General features: G+C 37.3%; 1 protein-coding gene across 1 annotated transcript in view; it reads right to left on the reverse strand.

Annotated features, from left to right (window-relative positions):
- Positions 1 to 19,184, reverse strand: part of cyfip2 (cytoplasmic FMR1 interacting protein 2) — a 63,919-nt gene extending 44,735 nt beyond the window's left edge. Inside the window, exons 1-9 of the mRNA XM_041223643.1 lie at positions 18,989 to 19,184; positions 10,348 to 10,490; positions 7,254 to 7,343; positions 6,386 to 6,463; positions 4,921 to 5,022; positions 4,128 to 4,309; positions 3,180 to 3,276; positions 2,485 to 2,613; positions 188 to 292 (exon numbers count right to left, since the gene is read on the reverse strand). Coding sequence (XP_041079577.1) covers positions 188 to 292; positions 2,485 to 2,613; positions 3,180 to 3,276; positions 4,128 to 4,309; positions 4,921 to 5,022; positions 6,386 to 6,463; positions 7,254 to 7,343; positions 10,348 to 10,464 — 900 coding nt within the window. The 5' untranslated portion in view covers positions 10,465 to 10,490; positions 18,989 to 19,184. The remainder of the gene's footprint in view (positions 1 to 187; positions 293 to 2,484; positions 2,614 to 3,179; positions 3,277 to 4,127; positions 4,310 to 4,920; positions 5,023 to 6,385; positions 6,464 to 7,253; positions 7,344 to 10,347; positions 10,491 to 18,988) is intronic.
- Positions 19,185 to 22,746: the final 3,562 nt, after the last annotated feature.

The following is a 22,746-nucleotide window of genomic DNA, read 5'->3' on the forward strand; positions in this document are numbered from 1 at the left end:
CCAGAGTCTTGATTAGAGAGTATACTGCACAATGCAATTTGCTACTGCTTCCGGTAATTAAATCAAGTCATGTTCTGTAAATCAGTTTCTATCCAACACAGCAGAGGATGTACCAGGGAGCAGCATTTTTATTCTGTCGTTTATTATCATAAACATCATCACAATGCCTACCAAACCAAAATCGTACCTTGAAAAACTTGTCAATTTTACCAAGATTGATCCTCTTTTTGGCATCCAGTTTGTAAATATTGCTCACGTTGCCATCCATCAGGTACAGTCCAAACCCCATGACCTAAATCAAACAACCATGTTACACTGCAATTCCTTTAATCATCAACAGAACTTACACGAGACAATGCAGTCAGGGGATAGAAGACAAGGTGCCTTATGATTCTGCATGGGGCTGGTTAATGACAAGAAAGAAAATGTTAAAGGGGACAAGTCCACATCCGTGGTGACTAAGGAAGTGCAACACTATCTGAAAGCACGGCTAGGAAACAAACCTTTCTTTAACCTAATGTAGTCCCAGAGATAATGTCTTCAATTGAAAGTTTATGTCTGCTATAACAAAATGAACATGTTCAGCTTCCAAAACTGCAATATGGAATTATTTTGTAAACTACTGCAACTTTAAGCATGTTTACAATGCTATTGTATATTTACCATAGCTAACTGTGTTTATACCATGCTTTATCTTACTTCTGTGTCTTTAGAGCACTTTGCTTGGCTTTTAGAATAGATTACCACAGCAAACATTTATGAAAATAAACAAAACTTCCCCTAAAATGAAGTAAAACTATCAGCCTACACTCTACAGTTCTTCTCCACTTCTAATTGGTTCAATCAAAGCACAGACCTGTCATTCGATGACGTATTTTAAAAGAACAGTGTCACCTTGTGTTTTGCTCCATGCTCTTACATTCCCAATTGTTTTCAAGTCTAGCACAGTTCTTACTTTATACTTACTACACAATGGATGTGAATGGCACTCTCAATCTTGGATCTAAGTTTTAACAAAGCAACAGACTTGCTTTCTGACCTCTAACTCTCAGCATGCTATCCTGGTCCTTTATATTACAGGGAAAGCAAGACCCACCAAATCCATATTACTTCTGGTTCAGTTTGTAACCTACAAAAACACATTTTTATTGCTGTTCCGGTGTTTGCTTTCAATTCAGATACATCATTTATTTTTCATCACTCGAGACAGTGTTTCTGATCCACTGCTGCGCTACACCTGTACCAATACCTAATTCAGAAGCTATGTATGTGTAAAATTATAATTTGGCCATTAATTTACTTTGCACACAGCAGGTAATGTCTGTTTGAAAAGCAGCAGCCTTTAAGAGGTGGATAGATGTAAAGTGTCTCTGTCACAAAGACGGCCAAGTGGGCGGCGTCAGAACCAGGAAGGAATGAAATATACAAAGACGATGATGTGAAATGATGAAGACGCCTGTTGGCGCCGGTTTATTACAAAATAAAAGGTTTAAACAAACACGAAAACACAGGACACGGCACTCTACGCCAAAATAAATAGACAAACAAAAACAGACTAAACTTAACAAAACGGTGCACGGACAAAACACAGAGTGGACGAACGCTACACAAACAATTGAAATCTATATTTACACTTCTCTATCTCTATCTCTATCTCTATCTCTATCTATCTCCCGTTCTCCACTCCCGAACACCCAACCGCCAGTATGTGACAACGTGCACCTATATATACTATTGTGCTGGGATTCAATTACCAATTAATTATTCACTTGAATCCCAGCACGTGAATTAATAAAGTGCAATTCCCCGTGCTCACATATTACTACATTTTACTTGCACGTGAAGTGCTGTGCAATCCTCGTGCCTAAATACACATATACATTTTTAAACACTCGTGTTACACAGACCCGTTTATATCCCGTGTACCAATGTCTATACACCAACATTTAAACACACCACACACAACACATAACAGATAATATACACAGGGGCGGGCACTTTGTTACAGTCTCAAAAAAGTATTCATCCCCCATTTGTTTATTCAATATATTAGTATAACTGAGCTGGCATTAAAACAATTAAAGCTAAATCAAATGTATTGTTATTTGTTAATTTAGTCAAATAAGATAATAGCAGGATAATGTCTATACCTTATCTGAAAGTAAAATCACATACAACTGTACATTATTCCTAGCAGTATTGCCTATTAAATAATTTCAGTAAATGTGTCTGACACAATGAAAAAGGGGAAGTTATTATTTATTAGTTTTTATTTTTAGAAATAGAAGCCCCACTTCACTACTTCCTATAAATGACTAAAATAGAACACAAAGACATAGCTATTAATTCGGTTCAAACTGTGTATCAGTTAAAGATTGAAAAAACTAGGACTTCTGCAATGAATAAACTATGTGAAATAACCATTTCATTACAATATATATTATAAAAGGTCCTTATTGTTTTCCCCCATTCTTAGAGTCTTACTTTCAGAAGCATGTGTTTCTCGCTGGGCGTCAGGTACATCTTGTTTTCATAGTAATCCACACAGATATTCACAATGTCAGCTAGCAGCTCTTCGTAGCCTGGAATCACCTCAAGCTGCTGGTGAAGGCACTGTGAAAGACCAAGAATAGTGTGAAACTACTGTCAACATGACTGTGAAACCAGGCATATTGGCCACAGCATGGCTACCTATATAACACAAAGCAAAATCTAATAATCATCTTTATATAGCACCTTTGCTAGTGGACAACCACCATAAAGCGCTTTACAAGATACAAGACTAGGGTGTGTGAACTATGCATCAGTTGCAGAGTCACTTACAACATCTCACCCGAAAGACCAGGCACAAGGAGGTTAAGTTGCTCAGAGTCACACAATGAGTCAGTGGATGTGCTGGGATTTGAACCAGGGACCTCCTGGTTACAAGCCTGTTTCTTTAACCACTGGACCACACAGCCCCCTACATAGGTAGCCCTGTTGAAGCAGTATGTGCCAGCAGCTGTGCATAGCAGTGACCTTCATCCCAAGTGGCAGATCACTAAATGCAGCTGACTTGTACTTGATCTAGTCAGTGCGACATATGTATATGACAGGCGACTAGAACAGGTGAAAGCTCACATTTAGAATAATAACTTGAACAATGCAGCAGCTGTGTCAGCGCAGTTGAGGTGTGTTACCTGTGTTATTCTGTTATGGTTAGCCAGAAACATGGAGAGATTTTGAGATTCCTGAATGGACTGGGGGTCAGCCATCTTCCTTAAAAACTGGGCCGCTCTGAAAATGGCAACATTAAAATAAAAAGATGTTTTGAGCGATCAGTCAAGTATTTCTAAAGAAGTACAATAACTAAACATTCACATGTTGTATCATTTGCCTAAACAGTGCTTCCTAACACTGAATAAGTAAGTACAGTAAATAGCCCGGTGAATGACTTCAGCTTCAATGTTTGGTGAAATGTTTAGCACTAGTAAATTAAAAAGGAGTGTCTAAACATTACTTGGCATCACCAAGAGTTCTAAAATTGCAAACATTTTGCAGTTTGTGTCAAAGATCTCAAGGATAATGTCAAACCACTCGAGAATCACAAAGCTTTTAAATGATAAAAAAACAAGCAATCATTGGTTTTATTTTTAATAGATTTAAGCCATTGTAGGGCTAAGATTCTGGTCAGGCTACATTATAACACGGCGAAGATTGTCCTTCTACATCTCAATGGGTCCTATTGACAAAAAATGACCAAACTGTATTTAATTAATTTGAAATGTTTAAATAACCCGTGAGTTAAAGCTTTGTGAATTGACCCTTCTTTTCCTAAACGTTTCCAGGATTCGACAGGTGAACTGATGCCATATATCCCCAGATTCTGATACCCGCAATGATTTGCTTCATCACAATTCAGTGCTTCTCTAGATACAGTGTTTGTAATACTCTGCAGTGTGACATACAGCCCAGGGGGGATACAAAGATAGATAACTACAACGAGTAATCTTTGTGACTGTTTGACATCTGAGAATCACATCTAAATCAGACGCCTGTCTAAATGGCTAAATACATTAGCTGTGCAACTATGTAAACTACTGCTAAAGGTAGTCTGTCACTGAGAGTACAATGGCACCCATCCCCACCTCTTATAAGCAGAGTGGTCGTTCTTCACACTGCACTTCATGTTCTTCAGTTCATCGAGCACTGCAAACATGTTAATGAACTTCCCCAGGGTCAGGAGGTAGGCCTCTGACACAAAATCCTTCCTCCTCTCCGCATGGCACAGACGCTTCACCTCGTTGCAGAACCGCTCAATGGCTTTGCGCTGTAAAAAAAATAATAATAAAAAACAAAGTAATAGCATTGGCTTTGAAGAAATGTAGCATTTTTGACAAATGATGTCATACAATCTCATAGATTAAAACAGTATGTTGAAAAACATTGAGAATAAAAGTCCTGTAAATTGCATTATGTCATTAAGATTATAAACTTACATTAACAGTGCCGGATAGCAATTTGAGCAATCAGACCCCTGCTCTATTCTGACTGCACTTATCACAGCATGAATGTCACACCTGAGTCTGCAGATGTACTATTAGGAGTTGTTCATGCAGCTATAGGAAATTACTTAACAGGTGTGTGACTGTGCAAACTCCTGCCTCCTGACCAAGTAATAATATAGTTAACTGTAGCACTACTGTGAGCTTCTCAGGTAATTGTTGCATTTCCTGTGACAGATTTGTTTTCAATGTCAACTACGGTCTTTTATGCAATTCCTTGAAATAGAATCAGGTAAATTCAGAAATGTAGATTTGAAATATCTGCAAACAATACTATAAAAAAAAAAAAAAAAAAAAAAAAAAAAAAAAAAACCATAATGTGTGTCTTTCATATCAGAAAATGTTATGTGATAGCAATACATATAGTAGGTATTACCTGGAAGTACATGAACTTCATCAGTTTATTAACCTCCGGTTCCAGCACCTCCACTGTCTTCTCATAGATCTCCACACGGTTGGGCTGTTCGTTACACTTCACCTGGTGAATCAGTAACAAAGCACACAGGTGTCAGATCGGTCTGGATACTGAGTTGAAGTGTAAAGACTACCGTACAAAAATGCTTCAGCTGATGCTTTGCTACGCGGAGAGCTGGTTAAGTCATTTTTCTATGACTTCTAATAGTAATATTTCTGTCTTCTAAGTCTGATTTTAATTTTAACTGGACTTCCTTTTAAATGAAGGTTAGGAGACGTGCATAATACAGTTTGCACTTCCATTCATATTTAACACTATTTAAATGAAAAGCTGAAGTTACAACTGTGTGAGATCATCTACTAAATGGTACTGTACAACAAGCAAATGTGTAATTGAATATACTGTGTTATATAATTACTCAAATATGTTTAGTGTTGCAAAAGACTTTGTTTAATTCTTAAACATTTGCTTTAGTGTCAACTTTATAGTTTAAACATGCATAGACTGCATCAATTTCACAAAGAAATACCACTGAAGGAAGTGCAACGCAACACCATTTCAACTGTGAATTTAAAATCTACATTGCTAAAATAGTGCTCCCTGTTTAGAGCAGCATACCACCAGTTCAAGCAATAAAAACCCAACAATCGTCATGGTTTTGTGGCACCATGTTTTGAAGTCATAAACCTTGAAGCACATACCTGTTTATATAAGGTTTATGTAAGACAAAGCCCTTCTGTGTATAATGAGATAGTTGAGAATAAATGAGGCTGCCTGAGGTAAACAAATCAATGATATATCAATATTGATTAAGAAAGATTAAAACAGCTATTCGTAACACCTGTAAAGATTTTTTAGGCTTCACCATCTGAGCAAGATGGCATTTGCTGTGAGTTATATACTGCTACCAGTTATAATGCAGTTGTCGGGGGTCCATAATTAGGAGATCGCATTATTTGTGTTTTGCTTTATAACAAATATTGGCATTTTTGTTCCCAAAATGATTTACATGCCCACAAGCCAAATTACTATTGTAGCAAATGGTGGAAAATGAAGAAAGGAGACACATGCAATCTGCAGGTACTAGAATCCACAGTTTATTGGGACGATTATTCCTGGCCCCTGGTTTCTGCACTATGACAGGTTGCGTTATAACAGGGTAGCACTGTACAATGATCATAGGCAGAGTACTGAGACTGCCTGATCAGTCACAAAACAACTGCCCTGCATTATAGTCTTACTGATATAGGACATGTGAATAAGCATAGCAGACAGCCACGGTAAGTAGTGTGTTTTATTGTAACACTTTCAGGTCCATTATCATCCAATAACGGACCTAGAAACTGCTATTGGATGGATGCAGTTCCATTGCTCTGAGGTATCTAATGTGTAATACCCACTGCCTGAAAGACGTGTTCCGTGTTACCTGAGGAATGGCTCTTGAACAGCTTCTCCACGTGTACAACATGACTGCATACTCATGACCTTCCTCCAGCATCTCATTCTGTCAATCAAAAAGTGAAATATTCTCTTACTGTTTTTTAGATTTCTGTCTATGCTGTTTAACCTCTCCTGGTTTATTGTTTCTTAGGTTTACACAAAGAGCAACAAAAATAACTTTTAACACAGTCAGACAAATAACACAGTTTTGACTGTTTCATTGAGCTTTCGAGGTATCTTTGTAACAGTTCAATCACATTCAGCTGGTAAAGCATGAGGATGTTTTGACAAAACACAACAATTTAGAGAGTAAGAAGCTTCAAATGTATTTTCCCTTTACTCTTTTACACGATTTAACTGGTTTTGAAATTGTCTGGAAAACGTTAGTGTCAGGAGTGAATTAACTTGCTCATATGACCTTTCAATAATATGTATATAAGCATAGCAGGTGGGAGGGGTGTAAGGTCACATTTGAACGAGGAAGTCTCCAGACCATCTCAACATAAGTACAATGCCAAGTAAAGGCAGAGGAAAATTATAAGAATAAAGTCTACAGGCACTCCAAATGATAGCAAACATCATGAATTAGCAAGGGACAATTAAACAATGATTAAAATGACATTTGATGCTTTAGTCTTTCAGGTAATAAGATTTCAATTTGAAGAAATTTCAGAACAAAAACTAAAAACAAAGGAACATTGAGCCGTCTAGCAGGATTTGATTTGAGACAATAGCCACAGTATGAATGATTTACAATGTTTCTCTTACAATGTTGTGCTTGTCTGGGCCCCGTGAGGCTGTGCAGCGTGCACTGCTTGTTCCTTTGATGCGTTGTTTACAAGTCAGATACTCACCATGCTGGAGTGAACAGTGGCCTGTTCAATGTATCTGGCAATCCCCGTAACAAATGCATTTCTGTCTTCAAAGTTGGTATCGAAGTTAGCCTGAAAAGAAATATGATATAACATGAACACCAGAAATATTTCCGGCTACTTTCACAGATTAGAACTAACCTCGGACAACCCAACGTTAACTCAGGTAAATCCAAGATTAGTGTTAATTAGGGTCTGTGAAACCATCTTATACTGACTGGCAGGACAGTTCACAGCCCAGCAAAGAGGTTAAAGCTGCAGTCCAATTTTTATTTCAGATATTATAGGAAACCATCACCCTGTAGGCAAATACTAAAATCTTTTAACATGTGATAAGGTAACAGTATCTCTAAACCATTAAAGAAGGGCCAACCCACACGTTAAAATCCATTTTAAGTAGCTGCATTATTAACGGTCCCCCTATTTTTTGTGTTCGGTACTTCGCTTGATTCTAATGCTGTATTTCAGATATATATCAAGGAAACTTGTTTCCAATGCAGCAGATCAGTAAATGGCACAGAATCCAAATTCTACAAACCATACCAGCTGATCTTGTGCTACACATATAACAAGAACTAAAGAGCGGCTCCCAAGGTGAAGGCATCTTAACACAGACATACAAAATAATAATTAAAAAAAAAGATTAATTGCAGTTAGAACCACTCAAAATTATTACAAACATCATACAAAGGCAATGGGGACAGATGAGTAGGCTTGCTATTGGTTCTTAAGGGGTTGCATTATGTAAAACTGTTTTTACAAGCATCTTCATCTGTAGTTCCATTCCTGCACTCAAATTATCTCTACTGACCATCAAATGTCATGTAAAAAGAGTTTCTGCAAACAGCAAATCTAAATATAGCTTCTGTATGCGGGTCAAGGTTACACTTAAGCCTGTGTGTGAAGTCATTTTGTCATTTTCTGGTAGATTTGTCAGCAAGAGCCTTCTTGCTGCAATAGACATAGGAAATGTGACCTAATCTTGTCAACCTTCCTGTTGCGTTATCTCATAACCATACTTAAATTGGATATAACTGCTCTCAATGTGTTACAAGTCTGGATAGTGAAAAGTGAGTGTGGAAAAGGGTCACGGCAGGCTTCACATTTCCCCAGAAACATTTTAATTGTGTGATGTTCATATATATACAGTGCCTATAGAAAGTTTACACCATCTACACCCCCTTTCAAAATGTTCACCTTTTGTTGCCTTATAGCCTGGGTATACAAAAAAATATCAAAAGGCCTTGAACATCCCTTGGAGCACGGTCCAGACGATTATTAAGAAGTGGAAGGTGTATGGCACCACCAAGACCCTGCCTAGATCAGGCCGTCCCTCCAAACTGGATGACTGAGCAAGAAGGAGACTGATCAAAGAGGCTACCGAGAGGCCAATGGCAACTTTGCAAGAGCTACAGGCTTTTATGGCCAAGACTGGTCAAAGTGTGCAAGTGACAACAATATCCCAAGCACTCCACAAATCTGGTCTAAATGGTAGGATGGCAAGAAGGAAGCCATTACTCAAGAAAGCCCACCTTGAATCCCGTTTGAAGTAAGCAAAAAAACACTCAGGAGATTCTGTAGCCACGTGGCAAAAAGTTTTGATGTCTGACGAAACTAAAATGCAACGTTTTGGCCTAAATGCAAAGCGTTATGTTTGGCGCAAACTCAACACAGTGCATCACCCAAAGAGCATCCCTACTGTGAAGCATGGTGGTGGCAGCATCATGTTATGTGGATGTTTCTCATTAGCAGTGACTGTGGTATTATGGTATTAAATCCCGGCTCAGCCACTGACTCATTATGTGACCCTAAGCAAGTCGCTTAACGTCCTTGTGCTCCATCCTTCGGATGAGACGTAAAACCGGGTCCTACTGTAAGTGACTCTGCAGCAGCAGTTGTTGATGCATAGTTCACCCCCTAGTCTCTGTAAGTCGCCTTGGATAAATGTGTCTGCTAAATGACTAATTCATTATCAAAAATATGAATGTGATATGTAGATGTTGAGCTTACTGTAGTGACTATACAGTGTATAGTTATTTATTTCATATTCAGTGTCTATTCCACATAGGTTACTGTTGTACACATCTAATGTTAAGGATATTAATATTGCAGTACCCATACAGATATATTAACTCAATCGTAGGTAAAACAACCTTCTGAATTTGAGATTTCAGAAATGTTTGTGTTCCATAAGCAGAGAAAGACAAGCTGGTAGACAAGGTAGCACGTCTCCAATCACAATGCAGGAATAAATAGTTGATCAACCATTTATCAAAAAGAATGTGCGCTGCTAGGGTATTTCCATCAATTATTAAAAGTGGTTACAAATGGTAAGCCATCGGGCTGACAAGCGAACAGGCAGACATGGCTGCAGAGTTTTTAATATATACGGTACAATTAACCCAGGTGGCATTTACCATCAATCTCGACGGTAGGAATTAAATTACATTTTACAGAAATGCAATTAAATGACTGAGAAAAAAAAAAAAAAAAAGATTTGTACAGAAATCCATCTGACTGGACTTAAAGAAATATAGAACTTTATAAGTAGGAAACTTTTAGAGCCAGCTACTGTGCATTAGCATACACTTAGCCCTGCGACTGGCAGAATATTATTATAAAGAAATAATTTGCTAAATGCTTTTACAGCTTTCCTTGTGTATTGCATACAGAAATGTAATTATCCTCTTTCGAGTAGACTGGAGTGTTTTTATTCACTTGTAAAGGTACTGGTAATTGTGCCAGAGATTCACCTGTGTGCAGCACCTACAGTAGTTCAATATCACCCCAAGGGGATTTACATCCAAAGACAGGATAATGCATTTTTATACATTGACTAATGTACTGTATATAGAATAGCTAAGAAAGCCCATCTAATTGTAGAGCAACCTTTACAGAAACAGTACTGTGCTTTATCATGAATAAACCTTAATGGCCTAACCATTAGTCAACTACAGCATTAATGTCAAAATCATCACTGTCTTGCCATACTTGGCAGCCTCATGCCACTGTAAAACCCAGCCGAGCTAAAGCAGATGAACGTATGAACTTGTAAAGCAGGAAGAAATCAGCTGACCTGGTACATGATGGATGAGGGAGGGGGCTCGATACATGGCTGCTGGTCTGGAAGAGGCAGCTCCTCCAACAGGTCCACGTTCGAGAGGGCATCTTCCAGAGTCACGTGGGTTGTCATGGTGACAGTTTAGCAACACACTTAATCTTGGAAAGAAAACACAAGGTGTTAGGCCCTAAATAATCCCTTTTTCTGATTACCATGGTAAAGACACCCATGCTGTAGTACCGCATTCCGACAAAGCCAGTAACAAGACATAGTCCTGAGCGGAGCAATCCTTGTCACTATAGCTCCCTGCAGGGCAATACATTGGTCAACAAGCAAAATTTAAACAAGAGACTGAACACCAACATGCCTTTTCTCTCATTTAGCTGTACTCTGTACACACGGTCAGATTATAAACCTGCTGTGCTTGTTTTCCTGAGTTGGAGGACAACTCATATTGTGTTCTAATAAGGTAATATGACTTTTACAATAATTAGTACCTGGAAAAACATCAAGGTGAGAAAGGAGGTATAAGTTCAGTGTGCAAAAATGAAAAAAAAAATGTAAAGTTACTTGTCTTTTTACACAGCTGAAGAAGGGCTTTTGTCTGAAACATACTGAAATAACTGATTTTTTAATCATTTAAACCTTTGGTGCACATGCAAAAAAATGTTTAATTTACATATTAATTAATCACAATTATGCATGCATTAATGAAACTGAACAGTTTTAAATGAGAAATTAAAATTAAAATCCTAAACCGCATACTATTTTACAAAACCTTCAATAGAAAATGTTCTGTTTTATTAGTCTCTTGTATCAACTCACAAATTTTAGTGCTTGGTAAATCACGAAGTGAAAATTAGTATAAAACATAACAAATATTTATGTAAAATATAAAGATTACTATAATTATGACATCAATTTACATTATCTAATGGTTGAAATGGTAAACAACTGTTTACACAAAAACTGTTTAAACATTTTAAAAATGTAAACATAGATTCATAACCTTAAATGAACAGACATAAAGAAAACTAAAGATGGTAAAGTATTCAACAGCTCTGTACCTTTGAGTTGTTAAACAGCATAACATTTTGTAACAAGTGGATGCAGGCAGCTGCTTTGAACAGTGCCTGGTTTGAAATGCAGCAGGGCACTCTATTTCACCTCACTGCTGTTGTGTATACTGCTTTCCACAGACAGTCCCCACATTCCCTTTAGCCAGTATCACATCAATAAAGGGCAAACTCTGCTACTGTGTCCACAGGGCAGTGCACAGGTTGCCAACTGCCTTGAACCTTGTCCTATTTTCTTAACTACATTGCTGACATTTGTAACTAAATTAATTAAGTGCTAAATCTGTTCAACAATGAGTTAAGAGTTTTTCACTGTGGTTGCCTGGTAATTTATTTAAAGGTGTTAGTTAATGATTATTTATTTATTTTTTTCTGTTATGGACTCCCATTCACAGTATGCGTATCATGGTGTAGCAGTTAAAACTGATCCCTTCCTTCTATTTCTAACCTTTAGCATGAAAACCAGATTAAAGTAATGGCACTTTCTGATTGCTGCATCCTGACACTGATAATCTCTTATGTACTGCAGACTGTGAAATTGATTGCCTTATTGATCAAGCACTAATTAAATGAAATTAAAAAATATACTTTTACATAGATGAAGCATGATCGGACTTTACGTTCAGCCAAAATTTTATTCAGGTAATCACCCCTAATTATTTTAACTGAAATACATCCTTTGCATTATCATTTCAAGCGACTCAAGCAATCTTCCTGGTTGTGAGTGGACAGCTTGTCTGCTAACCACTCTAATGTGAGACTGCAGCTAGTGTTTAGCTGAACAACCAGCTGTATGGCTAAAGACATCTATTTAAGACAACATCTCAGGTGTCATGAGCGTCTGCTGAGAGGTTCTGCTCCAGAGAGGTTCTACTATACAATATTGGACAGCTTAGAAACACTAGCCTCACTTCAATAGAGTATAGGGACAATGTGGGCAGCCACAATGAGTTGCATTCAAACTGTCATTATGGGTGTATTGAGTGGGTTCCCAAGACATGTTGTTGCTGGTTCACTGGCTGTCTGGCTGTTCTGGGATTAGCCTTTCTGAACCTCACTAGGACACACAGCTTTATAACTTGTATTATGTTCTTATGTTATGTGTTGGCTATTTGACCATTCTTCACTGATTACCACCACACCTCCCTGCAGGGAAGCTGGGGTGCAAATGTACAGTGAAGAATGGCCATCGCTTTTGAGATGATGAGGAAGCACATAACCGAGCACACACCCAGCCCTTTTTCTGAGTCTATTAGATCTTCAGTCTTGGGACTAAAACTGACATGAAATAGTTATTTCCAGAATAAATTAAAACAGTCAAGTGAGGGAAAGCCCGTTCACAAAAGCGTGGGGTACTCACACATTTTTGTCCTACATCTAAAAGTACTGTTTTTTTGCAATTCAACAAGTTCTCCTACAGTAAGCATAATCTATTTTTAATAAACATGATGACTTACTAAAAAAAAAAAAGATTTTATACATATATATATATAAATCATGCGCCCACTCTCAGGCGATCAACTAGCCAGATTTCAGAACATCTTATTTTGCCCCTTGTGTACAGTACACTGCCCACTAAAGACACGGATAACTGCATGTATTCTGTTATTTCTCATTATTTAAAACATGGTTTTTAATAAGGGAATATGTACATTTGACCGTCTTCTGATTTCATTCTGAGTGACAGAACTGGCAGAATCCTCTGGCCCACTGTGGCAAAGTGCCCCACCCCTGGGCTATTTATTTGTGTTGTATGTTACGTGTAGTGTGTTAATGTTGGAGTATAGTCATTGGTACACGGGATATAAATGGGTCTGTGTAATACGAATGGTTTAAAATGTATATTTGTATTTAGGCACAAGGATTGCACAACACTTCACATGCAGGTAAAATGTAATAATATGTGAGCACGGGGAATTGCACTTTATTAATTCACGTGCAGTTGTACCGAGACTCCAACTGAATGATTGATTAGCAATCAAGTCTCGGTACAGCTGCATAAAAGCTGCATGTTTTCACTAACTCGGGGTTGTGTGTTCAGTGTGTGGAGAACAGGTGAGAGACAGATTTATTCGGATTGCAATTGATATTGTGTGCTGTAAGTGCCAGCACGGTACTTGTGTTCTATTCGTCCACTGTCTGTTTAGTGTTAGATCGTTTTGTTTGCATATTTATTTTGGCTAAAGTGCCGTGTCCTGTTTTGGTGTCAGTATTTTTGTTACAAACCTTTTTATTTTCTGTCTGTTTAATTATTAAACAGCACATCAGCACCTTTACTATTTCCATGTTCTGTTTTAGTTCCTGTTTCTGGTCTGACGTCACCCACTGCAGCCATCTTTGTGACACCCACACAAAGTGCGCAAGAGAAGAAGACACTCTATACCATAAGAGACAGGGCCAACAGAGCACATTAAAGAGTAAGTAGCAGGGTTCCAATAAATATAGCCACTGTACGCTCTGTATGTTTTCTATAGCAGTGGCAACTTTGCTAAAGATCCTTCAATTATAGCTCTTCCTGTCTCTAACAGAACTCCCCCCAGCGTCCTTTATGTGCTTACGAAGTCAGTGGTTTGTCTAACCTCCCTTTTTAGCAGTAGGGTGGGTTTAGAGGTAATGCATACTGCAAGACGGAAACATTTTTCTCATTAACTCATATAGCTTCATAGTCATACAAAACAAGACCCCAGCTCTTACCCTTAAGTAGCAGGGCAAGTCTTACTGTTAACAGTAACAAACCACACCTAGACAATTTCTGCAATAGTGACGTGCTGTTTCAAAAAAGAGTTTTGGCTTTTCATTTATCATTAAATGGGCTGAAAACATCATATACCAGTCTAGGGCTGTCTAACAGATGGCTCCTAAGCTGTATATCTCTCACTGAGCCACATAATACTCAGTTGATTTATGAAGTATCCCATTCAAGGCTCTTAATGGGTTTGGGAATACTAAAAGTAACAAAATATTTATTCTCTTTCATAATAACACAATTTACTGTGCACACAATCTGGTTAAACCTTATTACCTCTTTTTTATGTCTTTGGTATTTTTTCCGGTTTGTTTTATATGTATATTAATTTTTGTGAATGTAGTTCCCCCTGGTCTACAGCCAAGCATAATGCAGCCAGGTGCCTAGAGAATTTCCCCTCTGGGTTCTGCAAACTGCAAACAAATTGTGTGGTGGTTTAGCAATGTGAACTAATCATTTTACTTGTGGCCTTGACTTCCAAACTGGCCCCCTGCTCACAGTTAACAATACAACACATCTGTGTCAACAGTCTCTGCAAACGTGCAGGAGTGCTCAGCACCATGGATACCTCCAGGAATCATGGAAGCTCTCAGGAGTTTCAGCCTTGTTCTGTCTCTGCAAACCTGCAGGAGTGCTCAGCACCATGGATACCTCCAGGAATCCTCAGGAGTTTCAGTCTCTGCAAACGTGCAGGAGTGCTCAGCACCATGGATACCTCCAGGAATCTCTGTCAGGAGTTTCAGCCTTGTTCTGTCTCTGCAAACCTGCAGGAGTGCTCAGCACCATGGATACCTCCAGGAATCATGGAAACTGTCAGGAGTTTCAGCCTTGTTCTGTCTCTGCAAACCTTCAGGAGTGCTCAGCACCATGGATACCTCCAGGAATCGTGGAAGCTATCAGGAGTTTCAGATCCTGTTCTTCACTCTTTAACTACACTGTGTATCTGTAGCTAACCCTACCAAAACAAACTAATGTCCATTTCCACCTACACCAGAAAACCAGTCTGGAAAGCTCATCTTGTTCCAATATCAAACTGGAGCTGTCTCCAGTTTCATCTGAACTCTAAATCCAATATGCAAACAGACATTCAAATATCACCTGTTACATACAGCTGTTGCAAGTTTTTGTAACTTGCTATTTATAAATAATTCACCAAGCTCCAATATTTCCCTAAGTCCCTGGTAGCTTTCATTTTCTACCTACATATTTTTTTGTGTGCAATCGGAAATTAAAAACACAACCATTAGATAACTTCCAAAATTGAGAGATATTGGGTTCTGCCAGCCCACAATCACAACTAAGGCTAAATGAGCCTCAGTTGAAATGTAATGGTTCAGTCTAATTTCCAAACAAGATAGTTCCAGTGGTAGAATGAGGTATAGGACAGCTAATAATATATTTTCCCAACATCATGCATTGAGTTACCATTTTATTAAAACATTAAGTATCTAATTCATTTTTCTTTGAAAAAATCAGAACATAAGCTGTATTTATACAATTTGATGCATTCTAAATCCATTTTCTTTCATAGAAAAAAATGGAAACCCTTCATTTTGGCTACAAACTGCTGCATCCTATTTTGAGGATAGTCAAGTTAGATGTGCCCGTAACCACACCAGCGACATTTAATGTCAGCTGTGAAGCTCAATACATATAACATGGAGATTTATCATCACTGTGGGGAGAAAAACACCAAGAAATGTATAAGTTTCTTATTTTATATTTTGGCTTCATAAAAGCACCTGAGGGCTGTATTTGCAGAATTAACAGTTACATTTGGACTTAACTTTTGCAGTTAACAAAATTAGAGTAAGTTATAACAATATAGTTAAAGAGAAGGGAGCTCAGTTTTATTCACTGCAAAAAAAAAAAAAGTTTAAAAACAATAAATTGCAAAATGAAAAAAAAAGATTACAGATAATATTGGGTTGGGTATCAATTAAGGCTGTAAATCTACATGTGATAGAATGTTTAACCCTGTTTGTGTAACTGTCCTTTCTCATTTAAACTGACGTTCAGTGAAAAAGTATTTTCATTTTACAGTGAAATGCATTAACAAAACTCTGCTGAAATTAAAGTCCCTTTCACACTGTCATGCTCTACCCAGGTTGGTGTCATGCTGGTCGGCTATGCGATTTCACATGGCCAGGTACATGGTTTCACACTACGCGGGATTGTGACTCAGGTAGCCAGAACCTGGGTCCGGACCCAGGTAGAAGTGTCAATGTGAAAGGGGCTTAAGAAAGATTGTGTACAGGTAATTTTCAGAAACTAAAATACAATGCTGTTTAGCAGTTAAACTTTAACAACCTTAGTTTAAAGTTACTGCTTATAAAATTCATATGCATTGTTTTTGTATATTTTATACATATTTTTACATTTTACACCCAAATAAATAATAAAAAAAATGATAACATAAAACTTCTAATATGCTTTGACTTACCAAGGTGATATTAGGTGGGGTGGAAATCAGTGCTAATAAATGTCAGTGATATTACACAGAGTAATAAGCAGAGTGTAAGCAAAGTGATATTATCAGGAGCTTGTTCCCATTGACTCCCATCATATTCTGTCATTTCAATGTGGTCATCATAAGTGGAGGGTGACTATTTTTCTGAAATATTTCACCATGGTCAAAGACATGCATGTCAATTAGAGGCCAGCTGTAGTGTAGCGAGTCATGTTGAAAATCCAGCTAACAGTAAACCTTTCGAGCAGCCATTTGACTATGTGGCCTCCTCCCTTTACCAGAAAGAAAAGACCAGAACATTGTTTTTTTTTTTTTTTTTTCTATTTTAAATGAAAGCACATATACTATTTCAGGTAACTGTTTTGTTTTTCTTCCTCAACACTTTAAAGTTTGAACTTCCTTTTTGAAAATGTATCTTTCACTATCCCCATTTAAAAATCTGACAGGAACTTAAGCAGAGCAAAATCAGCACTGATAAGGTAGTTAGCAGATCAGCACAACAGGAAACTGAGCTGTGTTTCCGACAAAGCACAGTGTTTCCTCACACGTTAACATACACGTTAACATGTAGCAACAGTATGTCTTATCCTGTCTTATGCATTCTTTAAGGGTGTGTCCATGAATGTACTATATAATGCATATTCAACATGCAAATCTAGCTTTTTTTTCCCCCCAAAGTGTAGGCCTAGGAGGGCATTGTTGTAGGGTTTCAGCCTGCAAAAGGTACAGTACCGTGCTCCAATACAATCCAAATAATTACCAAAGCCTTTAGCATACAGTTAATCTCTTTAAGGCAAAGTGCTATTTTTATACCATTCACAAAATGCATATATTCTCAACTCCATTCTCCATTTTCACATGTGTTTAAATACAACCTAAAAAATGTGTATTGTTATTTGCATGGTATTCAGGTTAGGATGGTGCTATGTAAAAAATATGTTTAAACATGTTTATCTAGAAATGGTAAAAGCTAGAAACTTGCGCTTTAGTTGGGGATGTTAGAGGTGGAAATCTGCAGCAACATCTGAATGGCCCACAGAGTCAAAATTCTTTAGATAGTTCCTAGTGATACATAACTCATTTGTTCTTTTACAGCAGCACCTGCCAACACCATTCATTATCCAGCCCAGGGTATATCAGATTAGCTGTCTTTCCCTGTATACCAGAAACGGACTTAAAACAGATAATACCCATCAGACATTGCAATCATATAGATAATATTCAGTTATGTGAAGGCCAGCCCATTCACACGAAAGTGTTTTCTGCACATTGCAGGTATTTCCCGTTTATTATACTGCAATAATGGTCAGTTTGCATTAAAATATTATTTTAAAATAATCACGATAGTGAGCATATATTTACAACATATGCCTGACTGCACGCTAGGTAGTTTAAGACGAAAAAAGCAACTATGTCTAAAACACAAAAAGACAATAATATGTATCATATCGATTTTGGGCGTATGGTTAATGTTGGTTTTAAGAGATGTTCACTGTTATTTTTCCGACATGCCGATCTCAGTATTCTAGCAGCTATTTAAAACCGCTATATTGTCTTTAATACATTTAATTCTTCATCCCTTCTAGACATAGAAACTTATGTTTGTAAAAACTAACATCACTAAACATGTTTGTTTTTTCTCTCAATGAAGTTAAGCGGCTCGCTGGATCAGTGGTGTTTATTATTAGGCCTATAGCAGGTTGCTGTAGAGATGCTTTCTCTGCACAGAGACGCAAATGCCATTTCCAGATTTGGGCTAGAGAAGAGGGACATAACCAAACGAACCTTACAATTAGCCATTATTTTGTACAAAACATTTTGGGGGCCCGTGGAAAGTTAAATAAACACAATGTGCTCTAGTATAGCATTAGCTTTCAAAACATGTTTAATTGAAATAACGTCTTTGTTTTAAAAGTGTACTGTTTGGCTTAAAGATCTTCCTGAAAACACCAGCTGGCTCAACGAATTAAATTCGTTAAAATAAATATTTAACACGTTCAATAAAACAGATAAACCATGAGATGTAAAAGCAGCAAGAATTACCCCACCCAGTAATTTAAAAAAAAAAAAAACGGATGCTACTTTAGCAACCAGAATTCTCGTTTCAAATTATGGATCTGTTAATTTCACAAATGTTTATTTTTTATTTTTTATAATAAACTAACTGCAAACGTTCATCTTTATTAAAACGGATATTATTTCTCAAATGTCTGCTATAATGCTGAATAATATGAACACCGGTATAGAAAGCATCATGCACATGCAATAATTCTATTGGTATAGCGCTGCCCCCGGCAGCCGCGGCACAGTTTTGTGTACATCTTCCCCGATCATATAAAACAATTGATGACTAAAACTGCTTACCTGCTTTTTGCATGCCCGATATGGATGCTGTTGAAATGCAGTGTCTTCCTTATGTTCCCTGTTTAGTATTTTAAATTGGGCTTGTCCAAGTGATGCTCTAGTCTAGCCACAATGCCCGCTGTACACTAATCCCTGTAACACAAAGAGCAGAAAATGGCTGCAAGTGCATTTCCTTAGAGTTGCAGTGCACTGCTCAGCGGCAGTTACATCGCCGGTGCTGCTCGAATGCGAGGCAGACGCACAGGCTTCAGTCACTACATGCAGGTGAACACGTTGTTTGTTTCAATGTTTATCAAAATATGTCGTTTTTACAACCCCGTTTAGTTTGCTAAAGTACATGCACATTTTGCATGGTGATTGCCACATGGCCTAGATATTGTAATATTACTACATAAAATATTGCACGAAATGTCACCCACAGACAATTTTATAATAATGTATCCTATTCATTTTAAAATGTATATACAAATTCCCACATACATTTTATGTTGTTTACTGCAACCCATTGGGAACAATGTATCGGGTCAAGTCGGTATTCCAAATACTTATTCATTGTAACGAGCAAGGGTCTCTGTAACGAAATACTGTGCTCGGTTACATGCGTTTTATTACAGAAACACAGTGATAACTATTCTAATAAACATTAGCTTAAATAAGATGGACGTGGTGATAACTGGCAATTATTAACAAAACTGTTAATTTAACCGATTTCAAAACTGTTAAAATATATTATTTTGAAAGATGTCAATTACTGTAACACGCAGAAACATATAACATAATGAATATGCAGGCACGTTTTATTGTAGTATACAGTAGACCAGGCTACAGTCATTTATTACTTACAACGGGTGATGTGAGGTCACACCAGAGCCAGGCTCTCACAGTTTACTCGGTGTGCCCGTTCACAACGACATGTGTTAAACATCAAATTAGTTTAGCCTTTGTTTTTCTTTTCCTTTTAAACATGGCCTTTTGATTGTGCAAAACGCCACAACATACCAACCTATTACCAGTATATGAAAAATATCATACGGTTTTGTATCACATCCTCTAAAAAGTTATAATTAACACACTGCAGGTGGAACAATGGGATGCCTTTAGAGCTTCATGCAGAAGGTGACATCAAGATTTGTATTGTCTTACTTGGGCTGAAAAAAGACCAGAATAAAATAATTCCAAATGAAAATATTTTGTGGAAGAAAGGCTTTCTAGCTGCAGTTGTGATTTTTAATTACATTTCATGTGTTAAATCTGTAATATATAAAGTTTGAAATAATGTGCATGTTTCTTTGTAACTATCATAATGACCATGGGCAACAATAGCATCATGAGATTTTAATACAGAAAATATAATATACAGCAGCGACATTTTAAAAATATAAGTACTGTATTTCAAACAGATATTCATTACAAGCAAATATAAAAACATGGTTAATATTTTGTTTTACAGTTATTTATGTAATTAAAGAATTTAACAACATTGCTGATAACATACAGGCCCAGACCAGGGGAGTGGTAGGATGCCAGTTTTCCCAGCTGTTGGGCAGGCTAGGGGAAGTCCATTATGTGCATGACCTCCACAGCAGACTCTGGGGAGTGCATTGCACACAGGTGAATGAATCTATTTTCATACTGGCTTCAGTAAGTAACTTCATGCAATCTTAGTTATTTATTTAAAACAGTCCTCTTACCTTTTTATGACATTTTTCAATCTTTTTGCTTGGTTCTTCTTATTACAATTACTTAAATAATGTTTTTTCTGTTTATTCTTTTTATTTATTTATTTGCCAAGGCTGTGTTAAGGTGCTTTCACCCAAGTTCAAGGGCTGCTCTTACCGTCTGCCATAGATATGTGTAATGTAGGCTAGATCAGCCAAAGTATTTTACAGAAGTAAGAGACAGCACCATCTAGTTTGCCACTTTAGATCACTTTTGCACTAGAGGGAGCTGGTGCTTACTAATATAAAGGACACGTTGGCTGGCCTGACCTGCATTACTAGACCTATAGCAGGGAACTGAAGAACACTCATTATTACTGGTCCCACTTTTCTTGTACAGAGAATCTTTTAGTTCTTCACTTGTTAATTCAGGTCATGTTAGAGAATATGCTTCGGCGAACATGCTGACTCACTTCTCATTACACCAAGGAGCAAAACTGAACCCTTGTGTTACTAAACCACCACTGTTCTGGGCCCATCACATATAAAATATTAACATTTTTGGAATATGACTTCATCAAGATCAGTGATCAAATGTCGTCAAACCACAATCTGTCTTGTTAAACGTAAGCCAAGACATTCTGCATGCATAACCTTCTATCATTTCTATCTTTGAAACACATCCTTGACTGAGTCAAGTTTTTTTTTTTCAAATAAATGTATATGTTACATAAATATAATATAATAAACTTTAAGAATATAACACAAAGATAATATATTGTATAGTATATACACGTATAATATATAAATAACAATAGGTTATCCACAAAACAAGACAAGACCTTAACCACAGAAGTATATTTTAGGGTCTGACATTGTACATAACATGCTGTACTTCCTCTTCTAGGCAATATACTAGTATTGAATATCAGTTATAGAACTGCAACTATTGCAGACGGAAACTTGCAATATTAATATTTCAAAATTTCAATAGTTTATACATTAAGTGCTCAAAAACAAATATCAAAATAAATGACATTTGCCTAACTAATTTAAAAATTCAAGGTATTTTTATAAGCTTGTATGCAAATTATGAACCATTCAATGGGCAAGCAATGACCTGCACCTCTTCACTGTCAAGTTTAAAAGAGAGATGCAGGCTGATGCAAAAAAAATTGTGCTTGGATTACTTTATCTAAATTAACATTTAGTAGTCTCATCAGAGTTTGTGAAACCAAACCTGACAATACACCCTTGTCTTGGCTTTTTTACTCTTGGATTTTCATTAAAACAGAACAAAGGTATTATTTTGCTGTTATAGTAGTCTTGTTATGATAAAGCTCCTCTCTTTTTACTTTTACTTTTTACTTTTTACAAAGATACACTGCAAACAACATAATTATGTATTAGAGCACCTGCTGAAAGCCCCTGTTCCTTGTTGCAGTTGTTTTGCAGTGGGTATGACTTGCAGGTGTTTTTTGCATGAAATAATTCTGGGTCACAAATACAGTGCCTATAGTAAGTGTTCACCCCTCTTGGACGTTTTCAGTTTGTTGTGTTACAACCTGAAATCTTGATGCATTTAAATGGGATTTGTTTTCCTTTGAATAACACAAACCTACTCAACACTGGCAAGAGAATTTTTATTGTGAAACAACAGTTAATGAGTCTTTTGGGGTAAGTCTCTACCAGGTTTGCACATCTAGATCGTAAAATATTCATCCATTCTTCTTGGCAAAATTGTTCAAGCTCTGTCAAGTTGGAACAGTAATCTTCAAGTCTTGCCACAGATTCTCAATCGGATTCAAGTCCTGGCTTTGACTGGGCCACTCTAGGACATTCACTTTCTTGTTTTTAAGCCACTCCAGTGTCGCTTTGGCTGTGTGCTTGAGATCATTGTCCTGCTGAAAGGTGAATCTTTGTCCCGTCTTAGGTCTTTTGCAGATTGAAGCAGATTTTCCTCAAGGATTTGCCTGTATTTAGCTCCATCCATTTTGCCCTCTATCCTGACAAGCTTCCCGGTCCCTGCCGATGAAAAGCATCCCCATAGCATGATGCTGCCACCACCATGCTTCACAGTAGGGATGGTGTTACTTGGGT

This window comes from Polyodon spathula, chromosome 22, assembly GCF_017654505.1.
Source record: "Polyodon spathula isolate WHYD16114869_AA chromosome 22, ASM1765450v1, whole genome shotgun sequence".
NCBI lineage: Eukaryota > Metazoa > Chordata > Actinopteri > Acipenseriformes > Polyodontidae > Polyodon > Polyodon spathula.